This window comes from Cnephaeus nilssonii (genome assembly GCF_951640355.1).
Source record: "Cnephaeus nilssonii genome assembly, chromosome: 15".
Lineage (NCBI taxonomy): Eukaryota > Metazoa > Chordata > Mammalia > Chiroptera > Vespertilionidae > Cnephaeus > Cnephaeus nilssonii.
The window spans coordinates 61010480-61038429 of record NC_137086.1 but is presented as its reverse complement, the minus strand read 5'-3'; the positions used below and the strand labels follow the sequence as shown (position 1 = coordinate 61038429).

At 54.2% G+C, this 27950-nt stretch overlaps 2 protein-coding genes and 1 pseudogene across 3 annotated transcripts; 2 read left to right on the top strand and 1 right to left on the bottom strand.

Annotated features, from left to right (window-relative positions):
• Positions 1-7301: 7301 nt before the first annotated feature.
• Positions 7302-10626, top strand: LOC307111721 (protein Daple-like). The gene is made up of 3 exons (XM_079791744.1): positions 7302-7413; positions 9559-9705; positions 10355-10626. The coding sequence occupies exons 1-3, from the start codon at positions 7372-7374 to the stop codon at positions 10520-10522; spliced, it is 357 nt and encodes a 118-aa protein (XP_079647870.1). The 5' UTR covers positions 7302-7371; the 3' UTR covers positions 10523-10626.
• Positions 10627-13405: 2779 nt separating this feature from the next.
• Positions 13406-13756, bottom strand: LOC307111966 (uncharacterized protein C11orf71-like; the record flags this gene model as incomplete). The annotated part of the gene is made up of 1 exon (XM_079792235.1): positions 13406-13756. One exon carries the CDS (start codon positions 13754-13756, stop codon positions 13406-13408), a length of 351 nt encoding a protein of 116 aa, XP_079648361.1.
• A 312-nt stretch (positions 13757-14068) lies between these two features.
• Positions 14069-14843, top strand: LOC307111965 (RNA-binding protein 7-like; annotated as a pseudogene). The gene has a single exon. The product of its transcript is annotated as an RNA-binding protein 7-like (transcript).
• The last annotated feature ends 13107 nt before the right edge of the window (positions 14844-27950 follow it).

Genomic DNA, 27950 nt, shown 5'->3' with positions numbered 1-27950 from the left:
AGGGCACCTTTGGCAAGAAGCAAGTGGGGGTTCCTCAGCCTAGGGTGCCCTTAGCAAATTGTCCCCAGTATAGGGACACCTAGACCAAAGATCAGAAACTCCATCCTGCCTGGGGGCCCCTTCTGACCCTCCCTGATTTTGGAAAAAACTTTCATGGGCACAGGGCCCCACTGGATTCTTCATGTATTATCTCTGGCTGCTGGCACAGCACAATGGCAGAGCTGAGACTAAATGGCCCGCAGACTCTCAGATGTTCCTACCATCTGGCCCTTTGAAGAGGAAGGTTGTCACCCTGGAGCTCTTGACCTTATCTGGTTTAAGAGTCACTGGAGTTGTTTAACGTGCAGATTTCTGTGCTTCAGCCCCAGCGTTTTCAACCTGATGGGCTTTTTGGAAACAAGTACCCCTGGTGATTCCTCTGTGGTGGTGAGAGCAACTTCTAGAGAAACCTCTGTCTAAGGGGCAAGAGGGAGGACACATTCTTGGTTATAAAGGAGGAAGCCAGGGGCTGGTGGACAGTACATTAGGAAACTATTTCTGTAACCATGGTGGGCCCAGGTTGCCTCCCTTGCAGAATGCTTCCATTAACATGTGTTACCTCCACAGTGCGACAGGAAAGGGGAGTTTATTGACAAAATCCAACAGCTGGACATTGAGACCCAGGCCGGGATTATGGCCCATATCCGGGAGGTAGGTGTGTGGCTGGCTTTGTGGGGCTTAGCCATGGATCCCCACTCCCGTGGCAACCAGGAGGCAGACTCTCACCACCAAGGGAAAGTTTAAAGACTACATCACCCATTAGTGATTGTCCTAATTTTAGGTTTCATACACTAGACATATTGAAACTGTTTGGAAAGGTAGTCATCAGCAAGATAAAACAAAATGAGGGTAAAAAAGTAAAAATAAATAAATAAATAAATAAATAAATAAATAAAAATTAAAACACCTCAATCAGGTCTCCGTTTGTCTCCTGTTCTTGCCTACTATGGAGCCAAGCTGGTTTTAAGTACTCTCAAGAGGTTTGGCCTCAGAATTTGATTTGCTCTGAAAATGTGCTCTGGCCCATGTGGCTCTGCTTCCCATGGCTGATCTTCCCAGAGAAAGGGTCTCCGTTTCTGTCAGTGACGTGGCAGAGACACAGGCTGCCAAGTCCCAGAAGGGCAGTCGCTGTAGACTGGGCCCTGGGGTGGGTGCGGGAGGGCTCTGCACTGAGGGCAACCCCTCTGCCATGGACCTTGGCAGAGGTGGTCACATCAGAGAAGCGGTTTCCCTGGAAACCGGGCCTGTGGGGCAGCCACCGACCTGAAAGTGTATTTCCCTGACATCCCCCTCCCTCCAGAAGAAGCCTTGTATGATTTAGTTACCTTAGGAGATGTGGTTCAGCCTTCAGTCCAATTGGACAGATGAGATAAAGGCATGAGAAAGACATGAGCAGGAGCACCTAGGAGCAGGTGTGGGGCTGGCAGAGGCTGCTGAACACAGAACCCCATGATGGTGCCAGGGACAGGCTGGGCTGATGGGCACCCAGCCCCAGGCACCATGGGTGGTGGGTGCTGAGTCAGCACTGGAGCAGGAGAGGGAAGTAACTGGTCAAAGTGGAGGGGAAGTCAGCATTGTCCTAAATAGGCTCAGCCATTCCTGTTAGCCTGAGGACCATTCTGCTTTTGTTAAATCTTCACCCGAGGATATTTTTCCATTGATTTCTAGAGAGAGTGAAAAGGAAGCAGGAAGAGGGGAGAGGGAGGGGAGAGAAAGACATAGATGTCAGAGAGAGACATCCCCTGATTGCCTCCCGCAAGGGGCCAGGCTCAAAGCACTAACTGAGGTATGTGCTTCTGACCGGGAATTAAGCCTGAGACCCTTTGATCCTGAGGCTGGTGCTCTAACCACTGAGTAAAACCAGCCGAGCAGGGTAGCAGGGTTTTTGAGGTGCTCTCCCCCTCCAATTGCCCCTCTGGGCAATGGAAGAACCTTGTTGGTGCACCTCACTCAGTGGATTGCCATTTGTTTCCCCTCTTGAGGCCTGAGTGCACTAACACTCACCTTCCCACACTGAGAAGACACGGACTGGAAACAGACCTTCTGCCTCCACGGGCTGGTCTGGGGCTCAGGTTGAGAAGGTGAGGTCAGGCCCTAGATGGTTTTGCTCAGTGGTTAGAGTGTTGGACTGCCGACCAAAGGGTTGCAAGTTTGATTCCCCGTCAAGGGCCTGTCCCTGGGTTGAAGAAGGTGACGTGGGCAGTTGGAGGAGAGGCTGCCCAGTGCGGATGAGGCTGTGGGTCTGTGCTCACACCCAGCGGAAAGGGGAAACCAGGTGAGCCTGTGTGGCCTGAGGGGAGGAGATACAGGCTCACCTGAAAAGTGTTTCAGGCTATGAAATGTTTCCTCAAAAAGTAATAGAAGATTGTCATGGACCCAACGTTCTGACAGAAGCGTTCTAATATTTTGCCATCTTCGCATTAGATTCTATTTTGAGAATAAGATGCTATCCCTCCTCACCCTCCACTCCCAAGGCTCACCTTCTTCGTGTGATACATGGATAGTGCGAGACTGAAATCCCTGGGGACAGTTAGGGAGCTCCCACACTGTGAGGAGCGCTGTCTGGTGTGAAGTCAGTGTCCTCCTTGAACTAGTGTGTCAGCAGCAGTGGTGTTTGAGTAAAGAGCTCGCTGCAGGGTGTGGCTGGGCTGTCTGAGGGGCCTTCCAGCCCTCCACAGACACGTGGTGGCTGAGGGTTAATAATGTCAGTGAGGTGGGTCAGCTGTGGGAGGGTTGGCCTAGGTCCCAGGGGGCGTGGCCTTGGGAGGTGGGTGCTCTCAGGGTCCCCACAGCTGCTCCTTGCCCAGCCTCAGCAGCACCCTCCCCCTGTGTCCCTTCAGGTGACCCACCACCAGGAGAGCCTGTTTGACCTGCAGAGGCTGGAGGTCCCAGACATGGCCCTGGAGGAGCTGGAGTCCCTCTCGAGGAACATGGCGTTTCAGCTCAGGAGGCTGGTGGATGAGCGAGACAGTTGCAGGGAGGTGTGTTTGCGGGTGGCCCTGCAGCTGGGGGACAGGTGGGGAGGGGTTTGGGCCTGGGGACCTAGTTATGAGCCTGGCTCCTCATGCTGACTTCCTCTCCAGCGCGCACACTGTCTGTCCTCCTGGTCCATTTTCCTTGGGGGCAGGGCGACAGCACTTTCCCTGCAGGGCCCAGTCCCCTCCCAGACACCTGCGTGAGGACAGAAGTTGAGCTTGGGGTCCCTGCTCCATTCACTCGGCCCTGCTGTCTCAGTAAATGTATCCTCGCATTTTAAAAACTCCCCCAACTTTCTCCTGCGCCCCTCCAGGCATTGCAGTCTCGGCTGCCATCTTCTCTTTTACTTTCTTCCGTCTTTTGGTCATCCTTTAGCAAATTGTAGTGCAGGCACTGTGCCAGGCACAGGAGCAAGCCGGTGACACCCCTCTGTGTGCCCTCTGTAGCTGATCGTGACCCTGACCCTGGAGCGGGACACCAGCAGCCGCCCCAGCGAGGACACGCAGCACCTGGCCGTGGAGCTGGCAGACACCAAGGCCAGGCTGCGCAGCATCAGGCAGGAGCTGTGAGTCCCCCAGCGACCCCGTTCTTTCTGCCCTTGTGCCCTGTGTCACCACACCTGCTAGCACCTGTGGTTCACTGCCATGCGGGGCAGCAAATTCGGGCTCTCTCACAAGTGCCCTGGAGGGTCTGGGCTCTGCTCTGATCCTGGTCCCTGTTGGGCCCGCTCCCTCCCTTCCTCTCCCCTCCCATCCCCGGGCCTGCACAGCAGGGTTGTGCTGGGCCTTTAGGGCTCCTGCCAGTCCAGACATGGCAGGCTCAGAGCAGCAGCCTGCTGCTCACCCTCGGGCCCAGTGTGGGTGCTCTCGGCTGGAGGGAGGATGTGACTCTCCTGTCCTGTCTGGTGGGCCTGCTCCCCCTTTCCTGCAGCTGGTGATGGCACCATGCCTGGTATCTCGGGAGCTGCCTACCTTCACCTCACCGCCAGTGGGCCTCGCTGCCTGCCTGGCTGTGGGCTCCTTCCCTGTCCCGCACCCTCAGAGGAAAGCTCAGGTCTGTGGTGTGGTAAGAGCAGGGATTGAAAACTTAAAGCTCACCTTGGAGTCGGGAGCGTTTTTGCAGCCCCGGGTGCAGACGCCTTCCTCACGCCCAGAAGCCAGGTCCCCTCTCCTTCCCCGCTGGGGTCTCCCAGGTGGTGGGCTTTCCGGGTGCTTCTGAGGAAGCCCTCACCACGTCCTCCCATCGCCCCCAGGGAGGAGAAGACGGAGCAGCTGGCAGACACCCGGCATGAGGTGGACCATCTGCTGCTGGAGCTGCAGGAGTCCGATCGCTATGTGAGCGGGAGGCCTGTCCTGTGGGGGTGGCTGGGGGGCTAGGGCGCCCCAGTCACCGTGGCCCCAGGTCCAGGAATGTGATCTGGGACCTCTCCTTCCCGCTCAAAGCAGCGCTGCCTGAGAGTCAGTTGTCCTGGGAGCTGCTGTGGGGTGACATGCTTCAGTGACAGCATATGGGGCTCCCCCTCGGGGGTCTGCACATGGACCAGCTTGGCCGCCCCTGGCTTATCCTGGGGCTGCAGGGACTTGGGCCTTCCCCAGCCCCGAGGGTGCCCTGAGCCAGGTCCCCTGCCTTTGCCCACCTCCCAGAACATGGAGCTGGCGGCCAGCGCCCAGTCTGCTCGTGATGCCCTCTCTGAGCTGGACTCCCTGAGGGAGAAAGCGAGCCGCGTGGAGAGGCTGGAGATGGAGGCGAAGGGCCTCAGACAAAATCAGAAAGACGCAGACTTCTATGCAGCCCGCATGAAGGTGAGCCCAGCCAGGGCAGGCAGCCAGCGGCACTTGTGTCCTGGAAGAGGGGAGAGGGGCCGTGATGCCTCCCCAGCTGGCCCTCTCCCTGCACCCCAGCCAATCTGCAGGACCCCTGGGCTCCCTCTGTTAGTGGAAGGAACAGGGTTGGGAATGTGGTTGAAGGGCCTCTTTCTTTAAGGGCTTTTCCTTCTCCTCCTTCATGCCACAGTGATGACTTTCTAGTCACTAATCTTTTTTTAAGAGTCCTTGTAATTTCTGTGGCTAAATCTTACCAGGACTATTTTCTCATCTGTAAAACAGAGGTAACTGTACTAGTCCGTGAGGTTTTTACAATGAAAGAGGTAAGATACCTGGTATTTGGGCAAGTCCCATATTAAGCTCTCTGTGGTGTAGCCTACTCGGATCCTTAGGTTATGGGTCTGATCAGGGGAGGGTGTTAGGGTTAAGGGGGGACAGAACCAAGAACCAGGCAGGGTTACTGGCCCTCTGAGCATGCAGCCGACTGTTTCACGTCAACAGCGGGTTACAGACCCTCTCCTTGAGGATTTGGGAATGTTGCCTCTTCTGCTGAGCCCGGAGTTTAGAGGCAGTCTGAGGGAGCTGGTGAAATCAGGATGGCAGCGCACAGTGCCGGGCCTGCTGGATGTAAGAAATCATCCCCGCTGCCAGCAGGAAGCTTGTGAGGGGAACACAGGTCTGCAGCACAGGCTGACCCTCTCCTGGCCACGCTGCTGGTAGGCAGGTGCGCAGGGGCAGGCGGTTTGGCCGGAGACCTCAACATGCTCTCCTGCTGCAGACGGGCCAGGTTGGGGATGGCTGTGGTCCAGGTTTGGTGGTTCCTCAGACCTACTCAGAGCGTGGCTGTTCCCAGGAATGTAGGTGGTGAGCTCCCCTACCCCCTGTGGAGAAGGCGCCCTGGGCGCTGTGCCAAAGCAGCCTGGCCCAGGCAGGGGTGGGGTGGGAAGCCAGCTCTCAGCTTTGTCCTGGAAATGGTCCCCGGGCCCTGCTGGTGATGAAGGGCATCCATCTGCAGCACAGGCCGGTGTGGGGCACGGGCACCCTCACTCACTGGAAATGCCACAGGTGGGAGCGTTACAGAAGGTCATGTGCAAGCTTCCCCAGACTGCTGCCTCCGCAGCCTCCTGCACACTGGGGACCTAAGGCAGCCCCCACATCTCAGCCGACAGTCTGCCCCAGGGATGGGGGTGGGTTTCAGGGCTCAGCCTCTGTCTCCGTGTCTTTTCCGGGCCTGTCCAGGCAGCCTCGCTCAGTCATGCATACGCGGTGACTGAAGGTCTGTGTGGCACCGAGCCCTGCACCAGGAGCAGGGGATGGAGCACAAAGCAAGACTGGCTCCCTGCACTCGGGAGCTTCTGGGCTTTTGCAGGGTTTCGCATGGAAACCCCTTTTCCATGTTCTCAAGGTGCGTGCCTCTGGATAAGAGCAGCAACATTTTTCATATTGATTAATAATTTTGCTGTGAAACTAGTAATGCCTTAAACTTGGCATTAGTAAATGAATAACAAGAAACAGCGTGGTCCATGGAGGCCAGGCCACATAGAGGATGAGTCACACTGTTCTCCGAGGCCCGTGTGCCAGGGCCCAGGGAGCAGCGAGGACAGTGCTCGTGCCCGCAGGCTTACATCGCAGTGGTTCCAACAGCCCTGCAGGCTGTGCGCAGGCCTCCCTCAGCCCTGCTTGGCCAAGTTTCCTGCGTGCAGCTCGTGCCCCTGAGGGCAGGGGCAGGGTCCTGTCCCACTGCATGCCTGGGGCTGGCACACACAAGGCACTTGGTAGTGACCTCACAAGTCACGTAAAAACCATCTCAGCATGAAAAGACTTGCAGCCTGGGGAGAAAAACAGGGGAATCGGAGGTTTTGTCTCCTTTGGAATGGTGACAGTGTCGGGTGTGATGGGCAGCAGAGCAGAGAGCCCAGCACGACTGTCACGTGGACACCCACCAGGCAGTGTCTCTCCTATGGGTACAGGGGGAGCCACAGACAGCCCGGGTGCCCTCCCTGAGAGCCCGTCCAGGGTCAGCACTGACAAGCACATAAAAGGGTAGGGTGTCAGTGCCACAACCTGAGGAGAGAGCCCTGGGCGCCCCTAGGCACAGTGAGAAGTGGGGGTGCACTAGGTGGTCCTTGACTTCCCTCTGCCAACAGTCCCACCTCTGCTGCCCGGGTCCGGGGTGGAGAGAGAGTGCCTGGAAGTCCCTCTGGTTGTTCTTGACTGAAATTCCCAACACCGGAGGGCAGACTTGTGGGTGCGCTGAGCGGCCAGCTGGGCCTGTGAGGGCCAGCTGGGCCTGTCTCTGCCCCTCCAAGAGGGAAGGCACTTAGCTTCCTGGGCAGGGCTTGCTCCAAGAGGCGGAGGCTCAGCAGGCACAGTCCCAGCTCTCACTCCACTTGCTGGGTGTGGGGCAAGCCTTGTCCCCGTCCATCACAGGAGTGGTGGTCCAGGCGCCTCTGAGCCCCTCGTGCCCTGGCACCGTGTGGCATTGATAGGAAAATGTTTCTAGTGAGCTTATCCTGGGGAGTTCTGTCCACAGATGGGGCCCCTGAATCGGATCATGCAGGGAGGGGCAAGACAGGTAGGAGCTGGGTTTAAGATCGGCCTTGGGACTGGTGGTCTCACACTCTCTGCCTCTTCCAGGCCCAGCCTTTGCCACTTTAGGACTCGGGCACAGCTTCTTGCCATCTGTTCTCTCACTTCTGCAGTGGTGGGCTGTGCAAAGCAAGTTTAGATATTTCTGCTGCCTGATATATGGGGCACATGGGAACAGTAGCTATAAATCATCCAGTTCCACACTGTACTCTGCTTCTGGACACTTGTCCATCCCTGTTGTCTCCAGGTCCTTCAGGGCCCAACTCACATGGCACCTCTGATCCCCCTCATGGCGTGATTCAGCTGACAAGTGTCTTTGAATATATCTTATTGATTTTTTACAGAGAGGAAGAGAGAGGGATAGAGAGTTAGAAACATCGATGAGAGAGAAACATCGATCAGCTGCCTCTTGCACACCCCCCACTGGGGATGTGCCCGCAACCAAGGTACATGCCCTTGACCGGAATCGAACCTGGGACCCTTGAGTCCGCAAGCCGACGCTCTATCCACTGAGCCAAACCTGTTTCGGTTGACAAGTGTCTTTGAACACTTCTGGGAGCCACAGGAGAACAGAAGTGCATAGTCCTGCCCTGCAGAACTAGCCTTGGGTCGGGGACAGGCCAGCTTTGTGTTTTGCTCATAGTAGGCACTCTGGGTGCCCCAGCACCTGACTCAGTGGGTGGGACAGAGTGGAGCTGAAGTCCTTCTTAGAGGGGCTATTCTGGCTGGGATTTGAAGGCTGTGCAGGAGTGCGTTGTAAAGGTGACGGGCCAGGCTGTGCTATGGGAGCTCAGGGCCTGGGGGGATGGTGATACTGCGAGGACTGGTGGGTAGACCTGCTGGAACACTAGATCAGAATGCTGGCGGCAGTGGCCAAAGGGGGAGAGCTTAGCCTTCTTCCTGCTTGAAGCCCCTCCACGAGCTCCAGCTCACATCGCTGGTAGTGTCGGGGCCCCTTAGCCACGCGGGCTCCTCAAGGATGGGGTGGAGGCCACTGAGGGCAGTAGACAGACAGGTCTGGAGCTCTTCAGCCTGAGATCAAGCCCAGCTTCACCCCTGGCTGGCTTTGTGACTTGGGGCTCATTTGTTAATTGACCCAAGGCAGCCTCTTCGTGTGTAGGAAGGGATTGTCCCTGCCTCCCTCTGGGGGCTGTTGTGAAGAGTGAATGTGCAGAGAGCTCCGAGGGCAGGGCCGGAGCCAGGAGAAGCCAGAGTCAGTGACCATGCCCTTCCCGCTGCCAGGCTTTGTCCAGAACCATGTCCACTGGCGGTAGGTGCATGGTTTCCTATGCGGGGAAATGAACATGTGATAGATAAGCAGGAGCTACTGGCCCATGCCCAGTTGTTAGAACCATGAGTGGGGCAAGCATTGGAAAACTGCTCCCTTCGCAAAACAGACACGTCCCTATGTATGGGGGCTCACAAACTGTGAGGGCATTCAGGGGAGACTCAGCCCCCTAAAACACTGTGTGCTGCTGGGAGGGCTCCGGAGGGCAGGACCAGGGATGAAGGGAATGAGCTGAACGGCTCCCCTGTGTGTGCTGGGCACTGGGACAGGAGTAAGTGCAGTGGACCTGCGAGGGTCCAGCCATTGTGCTCCACACTCAGAATGTGCCTGACACTCAGAGGCCATAGTACTTGTTTGTTGTGTTTTACAGACCCCTCATTTCCAGGAAACTGCTGAGAGCAGGTGTGTGAAATGATCAAATAGGAACTGCATATCGAACCAAAGCTCATCTGAATTTTGTTTTAGACCCAGATCAGTGGAGTGACTGTTGAGTTGAGAGGCTTAGATTCAGACTTCAAACCCAGGACAGACTCTCATCCCACCCCTTCCTTGTTAAGGAAAGGGGCTCAGCCAAGTCCCACACCTGTCAGCAGGTGCACTCGTCCAACCACCCGAGGCTGTACGTGTCAGACACTCCCGAATTTAAATAGTGTCTTGCTTTGGGGATTTTTCCATCTGGCCTGGCCTCATGGAGAAGGGCAGGGGCTCAATAGCGGAGACAGAACTTCCTGCGGCTGCAGAGTCATCCCTAGGTTGTTCGTTTGGGTCCAGGGGCCTGGAAGCGCTGTCTTCATGACCAGGGACCTTAACCTGATGGCTCTCATGTGTGTTCTTGCTGACCAGGAGCTGATTGAAGACAATTATACTTTAATGGACACCAAGGGCCTTCTCCAGGAGCAGCTGACTGTCGCTCGGTCCCAGGTCGATAAGCTGTATGAGCTTGAGGAGGAGAATGTGCAGCTGAAATCAAAGCTGCGCCACCTACAGTTGGTAGGACAGGCTGTTGTTGCCACGTGTAACACAGATAGGGGCAGTTTTAGGTTCATGTTGTGCCCTTCTCTGATGTTCGGCTACTGGGTTGGTGCTGCTGCCGACACAGTGACCCGCTGACGGCAGAGAGTCGCTTGGTAAGCTCAGAGGCTTGAGTGGGCACCACTTAAGGGTCCCAACGCAGAGAGGGCCTGATGCTGTGTTGCTTTCCCGTGAGGGTGGATGGATGTGGGCATCTGTTGCAAAACGGGTCTCTGCTGGTGTTTATGGTGTGGGATGAGCTGTGCTGTGTGAGTCCCTATGGCCTTTCCAAGGCGTTAGGCCTGCTAAGGGGCCACAGAGTTGCCATCATCATAGCGCTTTCTTTAAAGCCCTGTGCTGTATGTCACTTTGTTCAGACACCGCTCAGAGACCTTGGGTGTCTTCATCCTCTAGGTCACTGTGTCAACATACCTTTTAGTGGTTGTAACTGTCACAGCTGGGCTGTGTGTTGGGGTCATTTCTGTGCAGCTGTGTTTTTGGAAGTGAGCAGGTGCATGGAGGCCCTTCATCCTGGGGGAACGAGGGCAGATGCATGGGGGTTGGAGCCTGTCCACAGAGTGTGCCGCAGGCTGCATCCTCACCACCACCACCCCCCTTTCTGCACTAGGCCCAGTACACAGACCAGAAACGCCTTGAGGAGCTGCAGGAGGAGAACTTGGCCCTCAAGGCTGCACAGGGGCAGAGTGTGAAGGAGTCCGCCCACCTGCGCTGGGAGCTGGAGCAGCTGTCAGAGGGTAGGCAGCAGCCCCTGGTGCCTGGGAGCCAGCCTGATTGAAGACAATTACACTTTAATGGATACCAAGGGCCTTCTCCAAGAACAGCTGACTGTTTGGCTTCTCCCTCACCCAGGGAGCTGAGTCCTTGGCTCTGAATCATATGTGTCAGCCCATCCTCAGCCCAAGTCAATATGGTTTTATTCAAGGGCCATTTGGAACTTTTTCACTGCAATTCTCCCAAGAACATGAAGGGCCTGGCAGCCTTGAAGTCAGCACATGAAATGCAAAGGAAGTGTTGCCAGATTTATCAGTTGCCTTTCGGCCAGGCCCTGGAGCTTCCAGGTGACAGCATGCTGACAACCAGAGGGTGTTTCAGATCTCTCCCTGGAGCACTGGGAGCTCTGGATGCAGGAGAAATCCCCAGTGGTCACTGATTCCATTGTAGTTGCCCCCGGGGCATGGTTTCCTTAGATGCTCTCATAATCAGGCAGATGGGTGTAGTCTGCTCTCCTTCTTCCTGGGCAGGGGCTGCTCAGTGGCTGCTGTTCAGGGGACCCAGGCCTCTTCCTCTCCCTCTGGCATTTGCCCCCTCCCAGCCCCCGGAGGAGGTGTGGGGTTGGCCAGGGAAGGTGGGTGGGGCAGCCAACAGTGCAGCAGGAGCCTCAGCACCCTGCAAGCAACAAGCCAGTTCCCGTGTCCAACAATCACACGCGTGCACCTGAGAGTGCAGGTGAAGGCTCCCTTAGAGCTCTGCAGAGCCAGGAGGGCCTGTGGCTGGTTTGGGGAGGAGCTGCTTTTTCAATTCTGAGCAACATTCCTAAGCATCATGGAAAGGCTGTTGAAAGCAGCTGGGTATTCCTTCTCTTCAAGGCGTCCCATTTGCTCCAAGCCTAAAATCAGTTCATTGAACTAGGAGTCTGTGTGGGAGTTAGTTCTTTCTGTGGTTTGGTGTCTCCCCACTCCTGGGAACCCAGGCTCTGGGAGTTCAGGTTCCTGGGGAGCACCACTACCCCCTGGTGGGACACAGAAGTGGTGCCGCTGGCAGGGACTGGCTCAGACCAAATGTGCTTCAGTTAGACACCACCAGGGTGGCTGATGGGGTTGCAAAGCCTCCCTGAGTCAGAGGCTTAGAGTAGCTAGTGAGCCCTTTCAGGTCGGTGACTGACTTCTTCTTGGTGTTCCCAACTCCTACTGCTTAGCTGTCAGCTCACGAACACAGCGTGAATGTACTTTGGTGTGGTTGGTGTGGTGGCTTCTTGAGTCAGAAAGGCCTGGTTTAAAGTCCTGGCTCCTCTACTTGTTAGCCAAGTGACCTCTCCTAAACCTCAGTTTTCTTATCTGCAAAATGGGGCAATGAAGCTGCCTCAACAGATTACTATGGGTACCTTGTGAGGAGACAGTGAAGCATTAGGCTGTGCCTGGCCCACGGGCGCCAACAAAGGATGGCTGTTCTTATCGCCCTTGTCTTACCCAAAGATGCCCACTGCTCTGCTTCTTGGGGTGCTCATGAGCAGCCCTGTTAGCAGTACAGTGCGATAAGGCTCCCAGGGCTGAGTGTGTGGCCCTGGAGGGACAGCTGAGGGAACAGCCCTGACCCCTCATGCATTCATGTTTTCCTCCTGAACAAGCCCCGGGACTTACCCAAAGTCACGCACCTGCTCGTGGCAGGGAGGGGCCGAGAACTCCCATTCTCCTCAGGTCTGTGCTCCCTTTTCTGTTCCTCATTCAAGCTGTTTCAAAGCACAGGAGGAAATCTGCCTTTTTCTGGCTTTACCTTATGTTTTGATCTCGCTTAGAATTTTTAAAGCAGCTTAAATATACTATCTCATTCTTTTTCAATGCAATTGTGAACTTACAAAATGAAATCTCTGTCTGAAGGACCTTACCCAGAGATGGAGAGTACTGCGCATATGGGCCCCATTGCCTCTACCACTCAAAGACATGCGGGTTAATGATCGTGTCCCCCCTACACCCTCGGCTGAGCCACTTGGACTCCCACCACTCTGAGGCTGGCACAGAGAACGCACTCTCTTTGCCATCTCTGTTAGTTTGTGAAATCCTTGACTTGATGGTCAGGTTATAACTTTGTAAAAAGTGGATCCAGCAGTTCCATCATCTTGAACTTTTGCATTGGCTTCTCCACCGTCACCTGCTTTCTTCTTAAGCTCTGGTTGCTTCCCTGACAAACCCAGCTGAGCCAGCAGAGGGGCCATAACCGCCCAAGGAGCCCTCAGATGCAGACAGCAACAGCACCCTGGGAAAAAGGGAGGGCATCCAGCTGAGCATCCCGGCCCCCCAAATCTAGGGCTCGGGGTGATGGCTGGCTCGGGGCCGGGGGCAGAGAGCAGAAGCTGAGGCCCCTGGACTCTGGGCCCTGACTCCACTTTGCTCTTCAGCCTCCAGCTGCTTCCTGAAGCTGGACAAAGAGAAGCAGAGCCTCCAGGGCACCATCCAGGGGCTGCGGGATGCCTCCCTGGCCCTGCAGGAGAGCAGCCTCCAGCGCAGGGAGCTGGAGAAGGAGAACCAGCAGCTCAGCAAGCAGGTACCCGTGGGTGGTGTCCGGAACCTAGGGGCATGGACGTGGCCAGGTGGAGCACCCAGGGGTCGGTGGGCATGCACAGCTGGGGGAAAGGCAGAGTCCAGTGCAGCCACCATTATGGGAGGGGACAGGAGTCCTCCTGGAGAGGCGTCACGAGGCAGCATGAGGTGTCCCTGCAGCAGTGAGACCGCACCCGATGGAGCTCTGTGTGCCTCGCTGCCTTCATCTGTGAAATGGGTTAGCGATGTACCCCCCTAGTAGGTGTGGTGAGGATGGTGTGAGTCAGTGCAGGCAAAGGGTCCAGCTCGTGGTAAGTGCCTAAGGAAAGGAGAGCAGCGCCCTGTTGGGAAGCACCGGGCAGGGCCGAAATGCAGCCCAGGGTCACACAGCAGTAGGGTCACCCTCACAGCATCCCGCACCGAGAGCTCTGCAGCAGGTGCAGTTCCATGGGGATCAGGTAGAGGGAGAATCTTGCCTGTGGCCTTGGCACCGCCCATTCTGGTCCTTTCCCTTCACTGAGCAAGGTGGGCTCCAGCCGCTGCCAGTCGCCCAGGGCTCTGGTCCGGAAGCCGAGCTGTGTCTTCTGTGGAGGAGGAGGTCCCCGGTGGGTCACCTTGGGCCTGGCCAGGAGGGCGCTGTCTCCAGAGACCTTCGCCAGTGCTGAAGCCAGCGGGCTGTGGCCATTGAGGGGAGCGCGATGGGCCACCGCATTCCCTGGGTCCCCAGTGCACAGGGACACGTGGTTCAGGGCCATCTTCAAACGCGGCCGCTGTACCTGCCTCACATCCCTGGGCCCAGGGAGGCCTCCGCGCTCCCAGGTCAGTCCAGACCATGACCAGCATGGAGACAGCCTGCCCCGCGAGCCTTCCTGGGAGCCATGGCCTTCAACCAGCGCTCTCCTCGGATCTTGCATACTCCGTCAGTACACTTGACACCAGGCGAGAGCGAGCGTGACTGACACTTATGTGGGCAACGGCTGGGAGCAGGAGGACATGAACTTTGGAGAGTGCGCAGTGGTCGCTTCAGTGAGGACCCCTGGGCCTCTCCTGGGAGGGGCGATGCCAAGATGGGGGCTATGGCTGTGGAGGCGGATCCTACTCTCTTAGTGGGCTACCTACACACTAAAGTGACCCAGGAGCTCCTTTCCCAGCCTTTGCACCAGGCTGGGCCAGTGATGCAGGTGAAAATTCCAGCAGATAAGGATGGTAAACCAAAGCAGTTTGCATTTGTGAATTTCAAACAGGGAGTGTCTGTTCCTTAGGCCATGAATCTCCTTAATGGAATAAAGCTTTTTGGAAGGCCCATCAACTTTCAGTTTAGATCAGGAAGCAGCCATGCCTCGCAGGAGGTTGTTTTGTCATATTCCCAGTATCATGTTGGAAATTCAAGCCCTGCCTCTCCATCTCCTAACAGACATGAAAGGACTGTGGATAACATGACTCCATCACCACAGGTCATTCAGAGATCTTTCTCTTCTCCAGAAAAATTTCAGAATCAACCAGGGATGAACAACGTTTTGAGACAGAGGTCATATGGCAGGAAATTGGGTTCTCCACATCTTGATCGATCAGGATTTTCCCCATCAGTTCAGTCACATAATCATAGTTATAAGGAGTCTCCAAGCTCCCAAATGGTGTCAAGATACACCATCATCACTGCGTAAAGCCAGGCAGAGCCCTCATCCCTCCCTAGTAGACAGACACTACAGCCGTGAGCAGCATTACAGAGGACACGGAGGTGATGACTTCTATGCAGACAGGAATCGCGATGGCTGGAGCCATGGCCATGATAGCAGAAGAGACAGCAGTAGAGCTGGGAAGTGGCATTCATCTCGGAGCTAACAAGTGTCCAAAGGACATTGTTTTCATAGAGTCATCCTAGGTCCTTTGGACTAAGTTGGTCTGGGAATGTGTTGTTCAAACTGTAGAGAGCAGTTTTATAAGTTGCCACATTTCTTTATAAAATATTTGAACATATAGCTATAGTCTAATACAGAAATGAGAAGACTTGTTCTTACAATTTTACTTTGATAGACTTTCACCTCAGGATTTCATGAAGAGGAAAGTGTTTTATGCAAAAGAAAGTTCCACGATTCCTAATCGTTTTAGAAATTGAGGAAGGCACATGTTATATGTATTGGTTGTATCATAAAGCAAATATTTTAATGATCTATTATCTATTGTATTGCAAGAACCTGCTTATTAGTGAATCACATTTTGTGTCTATAATAGAAAACATTCAAGTTGATAGTCTAAAATATACTAGTATTTTGTTAACAAATGAGAAAATGGAATTTCAATGATTGGTTTTACTAACATTGGTGAAGTTTGGGATTAATCATATTGTTTAACTTCATGGAGAACCTAAGTTCATTGACTTGCTCTTTGGGTTTTGCCCTAATTGGATATCCAGTGTAAATCTTCACTTCCTATTTCATTCTAAAATTTTAGAACTTTCTCATTAAATAACTGAAGTTATTTAAATATCTCTAAATGTACTTTTTTAAATTAAAAATTCAGTGTTAGTAAAGTCTCCTTTTTAGGAAGAACAAAAATGCAAATGCAGAGTCAGATAACATGACTTACCAGAAGTATGCTTGTTTGGGAAAAGGTTCACACAGCCTTTAAGTGCTGCCCCTATTACTCAAACTTTAAAAATTTACAATTTTTAAAGTGCCCCGGGTATGTGTACATTTTATTATAGGGATTGTACATGTTGTCTTTTTGTTTGAACATTTGAAAGAGTTAAGTCTTACACACTTACTGATTTAAAAATTTTTAAATCCTGTTAAAACTTTTTTGTATCAAGATGTTTCCTTTTAATTATAGAACTAGTTTGTACAAATTCACTCCTTCCTATAATTGGACCCATTTCAATAACTATAGCATTTTTGTATTGTTACTTTTTAATATATTGAAAAAACAAAACAAATCAAAACAAAACAGAAAACACCAGGTGGGCCCGGGAGAGAAGCAGCGAGGGAAGACACGCTGGTGTGTAGACGACATGGGTGGCCCTCTCAGGGCATGGCTGCTGGTGACAGGAGCGCAGTGCTCACTCTCCTTTCGGTCGAGCGGGGAGGAAGGAGAGATGGCTGGACTGCACTGCCTTTCTGGACAACCCAGGTCTTCCCAGTAGCGCAGTAGAACAGACATCTAGGAGGACAGACAGGCTCACCAGCCAGTTCATCCTGCAGTTACCAGGACCCCATTCACATTGACACGGGAAGAAGGGCCCTGAGAGGCTAGTGACAGCCTTCCTGTGCAGGTCATTCTGGGTCAGAGGCCTCAGTACACGTAGCCACTGCAGGTGACACAGCTGCGTCGTGGGCTCTGAGCACACCTTGACCGGTGGCCGGATTCCGCATGAGGGAGGTGCAAGAATGATCTTGCTTGTTGACTGCCTGGCAGGACTGGTGCTTTCAGGTGTCTGGGTGTCTGTCCCGACCTGCGCGGGGGTCCTGCGAGCGCATTTGCTGAGGCTGCCCCGGCAATGGGAGGGACATGGGCTGCAGACCTGAGACCTGGGTCCCATGGTCACAGCTCTGCTGGAACTTAATCTCTGGGGAGGCTTGGGACCGCCCCTCCTCCTGTGAAGTGGTTTCTCCAGGCTTCTTGTGGGATGTATGAGTTTCGGTGACTCACGCTTCTCGTCCTTTGAGGCACTGTGTGTCCTGTCTGTGGTTCAGGAGGAAACCCTCCTCACGCCATGTCTCTCCACACAGCACAGCACAGGGAAGCCACCTGACAGTCTGGGTGTTAGATTCACTTGGGCCAGGCACAAGGAATGTCTCTAAATGGCAGCCGACCTTGGCCGAGATAGAAAGGCTTGACCTTTAGAAAGACGAGAACCTCTAACGGGGCGGGTCCTCACGGGTGAGCCGCAGAGGCCTGTGCTGTAGCCTCTGGCCTAGCTCCTGGCAGGCCTGACCGATGACCACTGACGCTTCTCATGCCCCCAGGCCCACTCGGGTCCCTCCTCCGCACACAGGACTGGCGGGGGGAGCCGCCTCCCCGCATGACTCCTTAGCCCTGTCTCTCAGGTCCCATCCCCTGTCTCCTCTCTGGATCAGGTCCCTGTAGGACACCTTGACAATGCTGCCACAGCCCTTGGAGGCCAGTCTGGGCTCTGAGCCCCTGGTGGGAGGGAGGGGCCGCAGTTCCCAGACCAGTGCCTTCCTTTATCTGCTGCCAGGAGGCCCTTCTTCTGCTCCTCCCTGTCCTGCTCCACCTGCTCGGACTTGACTGCATCTGTCCTGGCCCAGTGGGGCTGGTTGGGCTTTCTCCCCCGAGCCTGGCTGCATCATGGGTCCTCCCTCATGTTGGATCGATGGTGCATCTGGGCTATCAGATGAGCATCACAGGGGACATGGCCTGACATTGACCTCACCTGGAGCCAAGGCAGGCCCAGCCTCGAACACGTCCAGAAAACATGACCCTCTGGGAGGTGTCTGAGGAGGTACAAGCGTCAGCCAGGACAGGCGGGCTGGAGTCCCAGGCCCCCTGGTGCCAGCTCAGCTCTCCCACCGCCCAGTGTCGCCCAGGCTGTAGGCTCGCTTTGGTCTGTGTAAACCGTAATTGCCGAAGTTCACGTCCTTCCCTGTAACTCACGACCCTTCTCTAAGGGAGGACCTGAGAGAAGGTACCTGCCCCCCCTCACTTTGCATTGACAGCCTAAGAGTTCATTCCTTCAGCCCGGAATCCTGGTTTAGAGAGGAAGAGGGCAGCCCTTTGGGGCCTATTGTGGGAACACAAGCGCAGCACAGGGGCTGATAGGCAGGCCCCTGGCACCCACCCATGTGCTCTGGGGACCTGGAGCCTCCCCACAGGAGCCCTCGGCCCAAGGACGCAAACCCATCTCAGCCCAGTGAGCTCTCCCTAGGGGAATGGAGGGCCTTCAGGGAAGGACAGGAATGAGGGTTCCAGTTCCAGGGCAAAAAGAAGCAGACAGAGAAAGATGGGGGTGTCCATCAGGGGAGGGTGGGACATGGGGCTGTCACATCTTCAGAGCAGAAGCAGCCACGCCAGATATACAAAGGTTGGACATAACATTCCTTTCACTGGGAGAGAAGAGGCGGCAGGGGAGAAGGATTAACAGTAAGACTGGGAGGGGGTGAACAAGGTAGTAGTTTGGAGGTCCATACACCCCAGGCCCTGACTGAGAGAGCAGACCTGGGTCGGCCCACTGCCCTGTGTTCGGTTCTATGGCATCCTCGCCGTGGGGCTCTGGGCAGATCACTGGACTCCCTGGCCTGGTGCCCTTCTCTGAATGAGGGTGGGTGACGGCTGTGCAGGGCCTTCCTCCTCAGGGCCGGCTCTTGAGCAGGGGCTGCCAGCAGGGCAGATGCCTGCTTCCCTGCTGAGCCCAGACCTGGTGCTAGGAAGTGGGGCAGCAATGAGGAAGGAGAAGAAGGATGTTCTTACTTGTGAGAAAGACTCAGACACGTGGCACGTTACAGCGCCTTTTGCTATTGGTTCTGGCTGTGTGGGGCTGCCCCGTCCTTGTGTCCCCATGTTGGGGCAGGGGGCTGGATATGCCCACAGGGTGATGTGAGGGCACGAATATGAGCCCCACTGTGCCTGACCCTCCCCCTCATGGGGAAGAAGCTGGCTGCCTGCTGCTTCCGGAGGAGTCTGGAGACTGTGCCCAGACCTGTGGGATAAGGCAGGGCGGCCCTCGGCCCAGGAGAAGTAGGCAGAGCTGGCAGTAGAGCAGCGGTCCTTCCGGGAGTTTGTGAACCTACCTGTGCCAGGCCGCCCCCACCCAGGGGAAGGAGCAGGCTCTTGGTCCTGCTGCTCACGTGATCGATGGGCATTTGAAGGTCCTGCCCCCAGATGTTCTAGTCGGTGGCCTGAGGTCTGGGGTGTTTGAAAGCTCTAAGAACCACCTGATCTCCGATGGTGGGGATCCTCTGTTTTAGTTTTAGAGCCGTCATCCCAAACCAGCAGCATCAGGGTCACAAGTCTAAATGCAGGTTCTTGAACCCCAGCCCAGATGGACTGTGTCAGAAGCTCTGAGGGTGGGAGGGGCCGGCGCTCTCAGGAGGGTCAGCTCTTGTTGGACCTGCCACCTGCCAGGTGTGTGCTGAGCACTTCGCCCTGACAGAAGCGGGTGCCCATGCCTGCTGCTTGCTGGCCCTGTCAGTTACGGAAACCGCTCGTGGTCACATTGTTAGCAGGGAGCAACCCTTTCACCTCCCGGGTGATCATGAGTTTGTGTCAGTGGGAAGGGACAGCAGCACGGGCCTCGCCTGGGAGTCCCACCTCAGGTCCCACCCTGAGTCTGAAGCTGCGTCCATCACGGTGGTCAGGTGTCAGGCACAGAGTGGGAGACGTGCGGGTCCAGGCAGTTCATGGTCAGGGAGTGGGCACTGGTGGGTCCCGCAGAAGAGCTCTGTGTCGGGCCACTGATTGGGCAGTCGTGCAGGCAGGACGGAGGTGGTCTGGCCTGGGTGGCAGTGGGGTGTGGAAGCAGTGAGAGTGAGCAGTGGAAAGATGGAAAGGAAGCTGACCGATTGGTGTCCATGTCTTTTTCGCTACCATGAGCTGAACGTGCACACCGTGGGCTGAGAGGTGATGGTCAAGGGTGTGGGGAGCTCACTGCACAAGTAGGCCTGACCTGGGCAGCGGCTTAGGGACACCTCACAGGCCCCAGGCTTCTCCCTTCCTGCTCTGCAGTCTTGGCAGTGGCTATTGTACCTCCCCAAGAAGTGGGCAGGAAGGGTTTCTCTTTAGAAAAGACCTGATAAAGTGTTCCAAGTGGCTGACAGGTTCCAGGTTTGCTTTAAAAGATAGTTCACTTTGTGAAACTGACTTTTGCATGGGCTGGGTCTTTGACTCTGCAGATTGAAGACTTGCGGGTCCAGATGGAAAGAGAAAAGCAGACCAGTCAGGATCTGGAGACCCTCAGTGAGGAGCTGGTGGAGGAGAGAGAACAGCTGCTCCGTGACATAGAGACCCTGAAGGCTGAGAAAGCCCAGGAGGTAGGCCCTCCAGCGCCATGCCTCCCCTGGCACCCCAGCCTGCAAGAGGCCGAGTCCAGGATCACAGCCATGTCCGGGGAATCCAGCAGTGATTCCTGGGCTACCAGTTTCCTCCCTCAGCTGCAGCTCAGACCAGCAATTCCAGTCACAACAGGGGGTGGGGACAGTAATTGACCCCAGGGACACTGGCAATCTTGTTTTTGATGGGGATGACTTGGGGGAGGAGAGGGGAGGTGCTCCTGGCTTTTGTGGGGAGCGGCCAGTATTCTGCTAAATGTCCTGCTGCACATGGGACAGCCTGCAGGACAAAGAATGATCCTGCTCCAAATGCCCAACATCATTAGGAACCCTGGCAAACCGCCAGGGTTGATCCACCTCACAGTCTAAGAAGGCCCAGGGTAGGCAGCCCAGTGCTGGGGTTGGGGCCCAGGCACACCATCCAGGCCCCAGTCTTCCCCTTTCTTGCTCTGCAGTCTTGGCAGTGGCTGTTGTACCTCCCTAAGAAGTGGGCAGGAAGATTTCCCCCTCAGAAAAGACCTGATAAAGTGTTCTCTGGGGCTGACAGGTTGTGGGTTTGCTTTAAAACAAAGTTCACTTCCTGAAACTGACTTTTGCATGGGCTGGGTCTTTGGCTCTGCAGATTGAAGACTTGCGGGTCCAGATGGAAAGAGAAAAGCAGACCAGTCAGGATCTGGAGACCCTCAGTGAGGAGCTGGTGGAGGAGAGAGAACAGCTGCTCCGTGACATAGAGATCCTGAAGTCTGAGAAAGCCCAGGAGGTAGGCCCTCCAGCGCCATGCCTCCCCTGGTACCCCAGCCTGCAAGAGGCCGAGTCTAGGATCACAGCCACGTCCTGGGAATCCAGCAGTGATTCCTGGGCTACCAGTTTCCTCCCTCAGCTGCAGCTCAGACCAGCAAGTCCAGCCACAGCAGGGGGTGGGGAAAGATTTTGCCCCCCAGGAACACTGGCAATCCTTTTGGTTTTTATTTTAATCTATTTTATTTATTTCAGAGAGGAAGGAAGAGGGAGAGGGAGAATGAGAGGAGAGGGAGAGGGGTAGAGGGAGAGGGAGAGAGAGACGGAGAGAGAGAGAGAGAAACATCAAGATGAGAGAGAATCATTGATTGGCTGCCTCCTGCACACTGCCTAGTGGGGTCTAACCAGCTCCTGAGAATGTGCCCTGACAGATAATTGAACTGTGACCTCCTGGTTCATAGTTTGATGCTCAACCATTGACCCACACTGGCTGGGCAACACTGTCCATCTTGTTTATGATTGTTATGACTTGGGGGAGGAGAGGGGAGGATGCTCATGGCTGTGTTCCTGGCTGTGCTGCTGGCTGTGGTGGGAGAGGCTAGGATGCTGCTTAATGTCCTGCAGCTCATGGGACAACCTGCAGGACAAAGATCCGCCTTCAAATGTCCAGCTTCACGCTCTGAGCCCAGGCAAACCTCCAGGGCTGGTCCACCTCACACTACAGGAAGTCCAAACTAGGCAGCCCAGTGTTGGGGCAGCGGCTCAGGGACGCCACCCTGGAGCCAGGCTTCTCTCTTCCTGCTCTGCCAGTTTTGGCAGTGGCTGTTGTACCTCCCCAAGAAGTGGGCAGGAAGAATGTGGAGGGTGAAGAGACAGAGGGAACGCCTCCCAGTACCCTCTGTGGACATCTCATTGTCCTCACCTGACACCTGACTAACCCTAGCTGCAAGGGAGGCTGGGTATCAGGTACTTAGGTTCTTCAGCTTCTCTAGTAGACAAAAAAGGGGGCTTGGGATGGTGCTGTGTAGACTTAAGAGACATGCGTCCACCCTCCCCCGATATGGCTTGCAGTCTAGCAGGCTGAATGACAGGTGACAAGCCAGGTGACTTCAGACGTGCTATTGAGGGAATATTCATGGGTACAGGGAAAGTCTTGTTAGGTGCAGGACATTTAGATCCTGGTGCAGGGCTTCCCTGAGGAGCTGTCAATCAATCACACTGAGCTGGGAGGGTGAGAAGGAGCTAGTGATGCTAGAGGCTGGGTGTGGAGGCAGGTGAGCATTCACAGCACAGATAAGATCATGTGCAATGTCTGTGAGAAGCTGCATTAGGGGTGGGCGGCCAGCTCGTTGGGTCCTTGTGGACCAGGATAAAAAGCACCAAGGAAGTCACTGTCATTGTCTTAAGTAAGAGGAGCTGTGGTTTCTGTTTCTAAATCATCAGCTGCTGTGAATGTATTTAGATTTGAACTTTCTGGGTGGGGATCTCGTGCCCTTCACCTTGTGTCCATATCAGGCGTCTGGGAAAGGTTAGGACGTTCTTTGGGTCCATGATGAGATTTTCGTTCCAAGCCCACACGTTAGGCCCCCAGTTTGGACTGACATCACACCTGTGTCATTTCCATTGTGTTTTCCTGCAGATCAAGGATCTTGAACAAGTGGTGCGTTCGCTGCAGGCGAGTTCACAGGCCAGCAGTGAGGCCCGTGTGGAGGACATGGAGAATGAAAACAAAGTCCTCCAGCAGACGGTGATGGAGACAAGCAGCCAAGTCAGCAAGCTGGAGTGGGAGCGGCAGCAGTTGGGCCTAGAGCTGGATCAGGTGAAGGAGCAGGCAGCGCGGGCACAGGAGCTGGAGCAGGAGCTGCACCGGCTGCAGGAGGAGAACGAGAAGCTGGCCACGGAGGTCAGCGCCCTGATGACGGCCCCCGAGAGGGTCTGTGCCCTGGAGCGGGAGAGCCAGGGCCTGTTGCTGGAGAACCAGAGGCTGCAGACGTCTCTGGACCCCCTGCAGCCCGAGGGTCTGGAGCGGGACACGCAGCTGGACACCAGGGTAATTCTGGCCTCAGAATGAGTGAGGACGGATTCCTCCCCGGTCAGCTTTCTGAGAGTTTGAATGCTGTGGGATGGGTGTTCTGTAAATATCGGTTACATGGGTTGATAGTGCTGTTCAGGTACTCTATATCCTTATTGATTTTCTTTGTACTTTTCAAAGTAGTTAAAGAAGGAACCCAAGGAGCTTATCCAGAGAAAGGGCATAAATTGCCCAAGAAAGTCACATGTGCAGAGAGGGGCCCATGACTAAGCTTAGGTCCATGTGACAGTCCTTTTATGCCATGGACCCTCCCAGAGCAGTTCCTTAAGTGCTGAAGAACTGTCCTCAGCACGGCTGGGTTTTGCCCGCCTGAGGGTCCTGCTATTTTGGTATCTGCACTTGACCCCATCTTGGCCCCTCACTGCGTGTGCGGATGTGGGGATCCAGAGCCTGTGGTTCCCCTGGGCCTGTTCCATGATGAGGCATCATCCCTTATCCCTCCTGGCAGGTGGAACATTCCACTCTGAGCTCCCAGAGTGCCTCGCTCACTGTGCTCAGGGAACAGAACATGCAGCTCCAGCACCAGCAGGCAGCCACAGAGAGGGAGCTTGAGACCCTGCAGGAGCAGCACCAGCAGCTGGAGGCAGCCCACGAGGCTCTGCAGCGGGACCATGCCTGCCTGGGGGCGCTCCACGAGCACCTGTCTGGGGAGCACGAGGCCCTCAGGGACGAGTACAGCCGGAAGAAGACACTGCTGCCTCGGACCCTGGAACTGCAGAGCAAGGCGCTAAGTGACAGGTGCGTGCCTGCGGCTGGTGTGTGACTGGCAGGCTCCCCGGGGCTCCTGTCCCCCCTTCACTCTGGCCCTTCGGGTTTCCTCTGGTCCCGCTGATTCACCGTGAAGAGATGTAAATCCACCATCACCCTCAGTGATGTGGAGTTGGTGTGGCTGAAGACTGATGGGGAGGAGGGTCCCCGGGGAGAAGGGTGTGTCCAGCTAATCCCAGCTCAGGGAATCCAGACATCCGCATTGGGTCCCAGCGCCCCTGGGGATTCCTACCCCCTCTTCCCTCTTCCTTTTCTTTCCAAACCAAGAACAAGGAGAGGATAGAGGGGAGAGATCAACTAAAGGACTTGTGTGCATCCATATGAGCCTAACCAGTGGTCAAAGACAACAGGGGGTTGGGGGCATGCGTAGGGATGGGTTTGGGATGGGAATGGGGGGATGAGGACAAATATGTGACACCTTAATCAATAAAGAAATTTAAACAAAACAAACAAACAAACAAACAAACAAAAAGCTGTGTGGGTCAAACTTCACACACCTGTTTCAAATTGAGTCCATGAGCCTCTGGACTTAGGAGCTTTTTAGTCTAAATCTTCCATCAGGAATCCCAGTTGGGTAATGATGATGATGCTGGTGATAATTTCAGTGAACTTATATAACACTGTAGAACCTCCTATTTTGTTTATTTCAGGTGTTGAAAATAGAAAGGAGCTTGGAATTGGGGGGAAGAGCTAGGCATAGACATAGCGTCTTAGAGCAAAGATGTTCTGATTCCATGTTTAAGTGTTTGAATCAAAGAACCCTTTTTCCAAGTAGGCAGCTGTGCCAAAGCCTCCCATAGAAAGGACTTCTACAGGGATGCTCTGTGGAAGTGGTGGCCGAGCCTGCCTGTCCTGTCTCCCCAGCCCACAGTGGGGCAACTGTGGTAGCCTCCTAGAACCCCAATGAACACAGTTTGAAAACTGCTGATTGTGTTCAACACTTCATTTACACATGGGAAAAACGGAGGCCCAGAGAGGTTGTAGTTTTGATTAAGGTTGCACAACTGGGGCAGAGTCTGGGAGTGCTCCTCAGCCCTTGTCCCTGTGTCTCTCCACCCCCAGGGCCAATTTCCTGCAGCAGCAGCTGAAGGGGGAGCAGGAGGAGCTGCAGACCCACACCAAGGAGCTGCAAGCCTCCCTGGAGAGCACACAGCAGGAGGTGAACCACTGGCAGGCCCAGTGCGAAGGACTGAAACGGGAGCAGGAGGAGCTGCAGACCCACACCAAGGAGCTGCAAACCTCCCTGGGGAACACACAGCTGGACGTGAACCACTGGCAGGCTCTGTACGAGGGGCTAAAAGAGGAGAAGGAAGAGCTGCATGCCCACACCAAGGAGCTGCAAAGCTCCCTGGAGAACACACAGCTGGAGGTGAACCACTGGCAGGCTCTGTACGAGGGGCTAAAAGAGGAGAAGGAAGAGCTGCATGCCCACACCAAGGAGCTGCAAAGCTCCCTGGAGAACACACAGCTGGAGGTGAACCACTGGCAGGCTCTGTACGAGGGGCTAAAAGAGGAGCAGGAAGAGCTGCACGCCAACACCAAAGAGCTGCAAACCTCCCTGGAGAACACACAGCTGGAGGTGAACCGTTGGCAGGTCCTGTATGAGGGGTTGAAGGGGGAGCATGAGGAGCTTCAGTCCCACACCAAGGAGCTCCAAACCTCCCAGAATGACACACAGCTGGAGGTGAACCGCTGGCAGGCCCTGTATGAGGGGCTGAAGGGGGAGCAGGAGGAGCTGCAGACCCACACCAAGGAGCTCCAAACCTCCCTGGAGAGCACACAGCTGGAGGTGAACCACCTGCAGGCCCAGTGCGAAGGACTGAAGCGGGAGCAGGAGGAGCTGCAGACCCACACCAAGCAGCTGCAAAGCTTCCTGAATGACAGGCAGCTTGAAGTTAACAGCTGGCAGGCGCAGTGCGACTGGCAGAGGGAGGAGCTCCAGAGCATGAACATCTCGCTGACAGAGCTGGACAACCACTGCCAGGTGAGGCCTGGGGCTGGAGGGCACAGCACCCTGGATGGGCCTTTTCCCTGGGCTGACGCCTTGGGCTCAGCCTGGTCTGAATGAGTCCTCATTGGCATCTCTGCTCAAAGAGTGTGTGTGAATGTCACACAGAGGCGGAGGGGAAGCCAGAGGCATGTGGCTGGGATGAACACCATGACTGGCAGCGGTGTGCTACAGAACACCTTTCACCAGATCTTTGCTTTTTGCAGGGTCAGGGCAGTGCATGGAAACAGCCAAATACTGTTTTATTTCCGTCCTCTCGGCTAAGCACTCTGCTCTCTGTGTCATCTCATTTAATTCTCGCAATGATCTTGTGAGCTGGGTTCCCTTCCTTGTCCCTCTGAAGTAGCGGGTTGGAACCCCGTTTGTCTGAAGCCAAAACTTGGGACTTTCCTGCTCACCAACCGCGATGATATTCTAGAGCAGGAGCTGGCCAGGCTCAGCCCCAAATTCAGGTCCAGCCCCACACCTGCTTGTGTCAGGCTGTGAACCAAGGATAGCTTCCACAGTGTTTAATGGTTGGGGAAAATCAAAAGTAGGATGATATTTGGTGGCAAGTGAAAGTGATATGAAATTTAAAAGTCTGTGTCCACGAGGAAATATTTTTGGTTTGTTATTTAAACACAGCCACACCCAGGCCTGTACATTTTATCTCTGGCCCTTTCCTGCTGTAATAACAGAGTTGAACAGTTGCAGCAGAGACCACTGTCAGCCTGGAAAGCCTAACATATTTAGTACCTCGCTCTTTTTTGTTTTTAAATTTAATAAATCTTTATTGTTCAGATTATTACAGTTGTTCCTCTTTTTTCCCCCCATAGCTCCCGTCCACCTGGTTCCCATCCCACCCTCTTCCCTTACCTTCCCCCGACTGTCCTCATCCATAGGTGTACGATTTTTGTCCAGTCTCTTCCCAAACCCCCCACACTTCTTTACTCCTGAGAGTTGTCAGTCCACTCCCTTTCTATGCCCCTGATTGTATTATACTCACCAGTTTATTCTGTACATCAGATTTTTAATTCACTTGATTTTTAGATTCACTTGTTGATAGATATGTATTTGTTGTTCATAATTTTTATCTTTACCTTTTTCTTCTTCTTCCTCTTCTTAGAGAATACCTTTGAGCATTTCATATAATACTGGTTTGGTGTTGATGAACTCCTTTAGCTTTTTCTTATCTGTGAAGCTCTTTATCTGACCTTCCATTCTGAATGATAACTTTGCTGGGTAGAGTACTCTTGGTTGTAGGTTCTTGCTACTCATCACTTTGTCTATTTCTTGCCACTCCCGTCTGGCCTGCATAGTTTCTGTTGAGAAATCAGCGGACAATCATATGGGTGCTCCCTTGTAGGTAATTAACTGTTTTTCTCTTGCTGCTTTTAATATTCTCTCTTTGTCTTTTGCTCTTGGCATTTTAATTATGATGTGTCTTGGTGTGGTCCTCTTTGGATTCCTTTTGTTTGAGGTTCTGTGTGCTTCCTGGACTTGTAAGTCTATTTCTTTCACCAGGTGGGGGAAGATTTTGGTCATTATTTCTTCAAATAGGTTTTCAGTATCTTGCTCTCTCTCTTCTTCTGGCACCCCCATAATTCTGATGTTGGTACGCTTGCAGTTGTCCCAGAGGCTTCTTACACTATCTTCAAATTTTTGGATTCTTTTTTCTTTTAGCTTTTCCAATTGAGTGATTTTTGCTTCTTTGTATTTCAAAGCTTTGACTTGATTCTTCCATTCCTCTAGTTTGCTGTTGGGTGTCTGTATAATATTTTTTATTTCAGTCAGTGTATGTTTAATTTCTAGTTGGTCCTTTTCCATATCCTCGAGGGTCTCTCTCATATCCTCGAGGGTCTCGCTAAATTTATCGGCCTTTTCTAGGAAATTCTTGAAAAACCTTATAACCGTGGTTTTGAACTCTATCTCCAGTCGTTTGTTTTCCTCCATTTCTTTGGTTTTTGATCTGTTTCTTTGTCTCCGCATTTTTGCTGCTTCCCTGAGTTGGTAGGGTAGCTTTGTGTGCTAGTTGTCCTATATGGGCCAGTGGCTCGGCCTCCCCAGTTACCTGAGGTGGACACTTTTGGTGCAGCCCTTTGTGGACTGTGTGTACAGCCTTATTGTAGTTAAGCCTTGATTGTTGTTGGTATCAGTGGGAGGAGTTGACCTCCAGGCCAATTGGCTGTGAGGATCAGCTGTGTCTACGCTGGGAGACAGCCTTATTCGACTAGACTTGCAAAATTGTAAAAGCCTCTGTGCTCAGCTTGGATGGGGCGGAGTTTCAGGGTGGAACCTACAGCCTTGGCTTCCCGTCAGCCCCTCCCTATGAGGTTCCTGGGTCTCAGTGTCCCTAGTTACTT

What these genes read in the sequence shown, in the direction of transcription:
- LOC307111721 (XM_079791744.1), top strand. Translation starts at nt 7,372, where the DNA reads ATGGGGCCCCTGAATCGGATCATGCAGGGAGGGGCAAGACAG. An exon ending in TGCAGGGAGGGGCAAGACAG is followed by an intron (nt 7,414 to 9,558) that starts GTAGGAGCTGGG and finishes CTTGCTGACCAG; the next exon opens with GAGCTGATTGAAGACAATTA. An exon ending in AGCTGCGCCACCTACAGTTG is followed by an intron (nt 9,706 to 10,354) that starts GTAGGACAGGCT and finishes TTTCTGCACTAG; the next exon opens with GCCCAGTACACAGACCAGAA.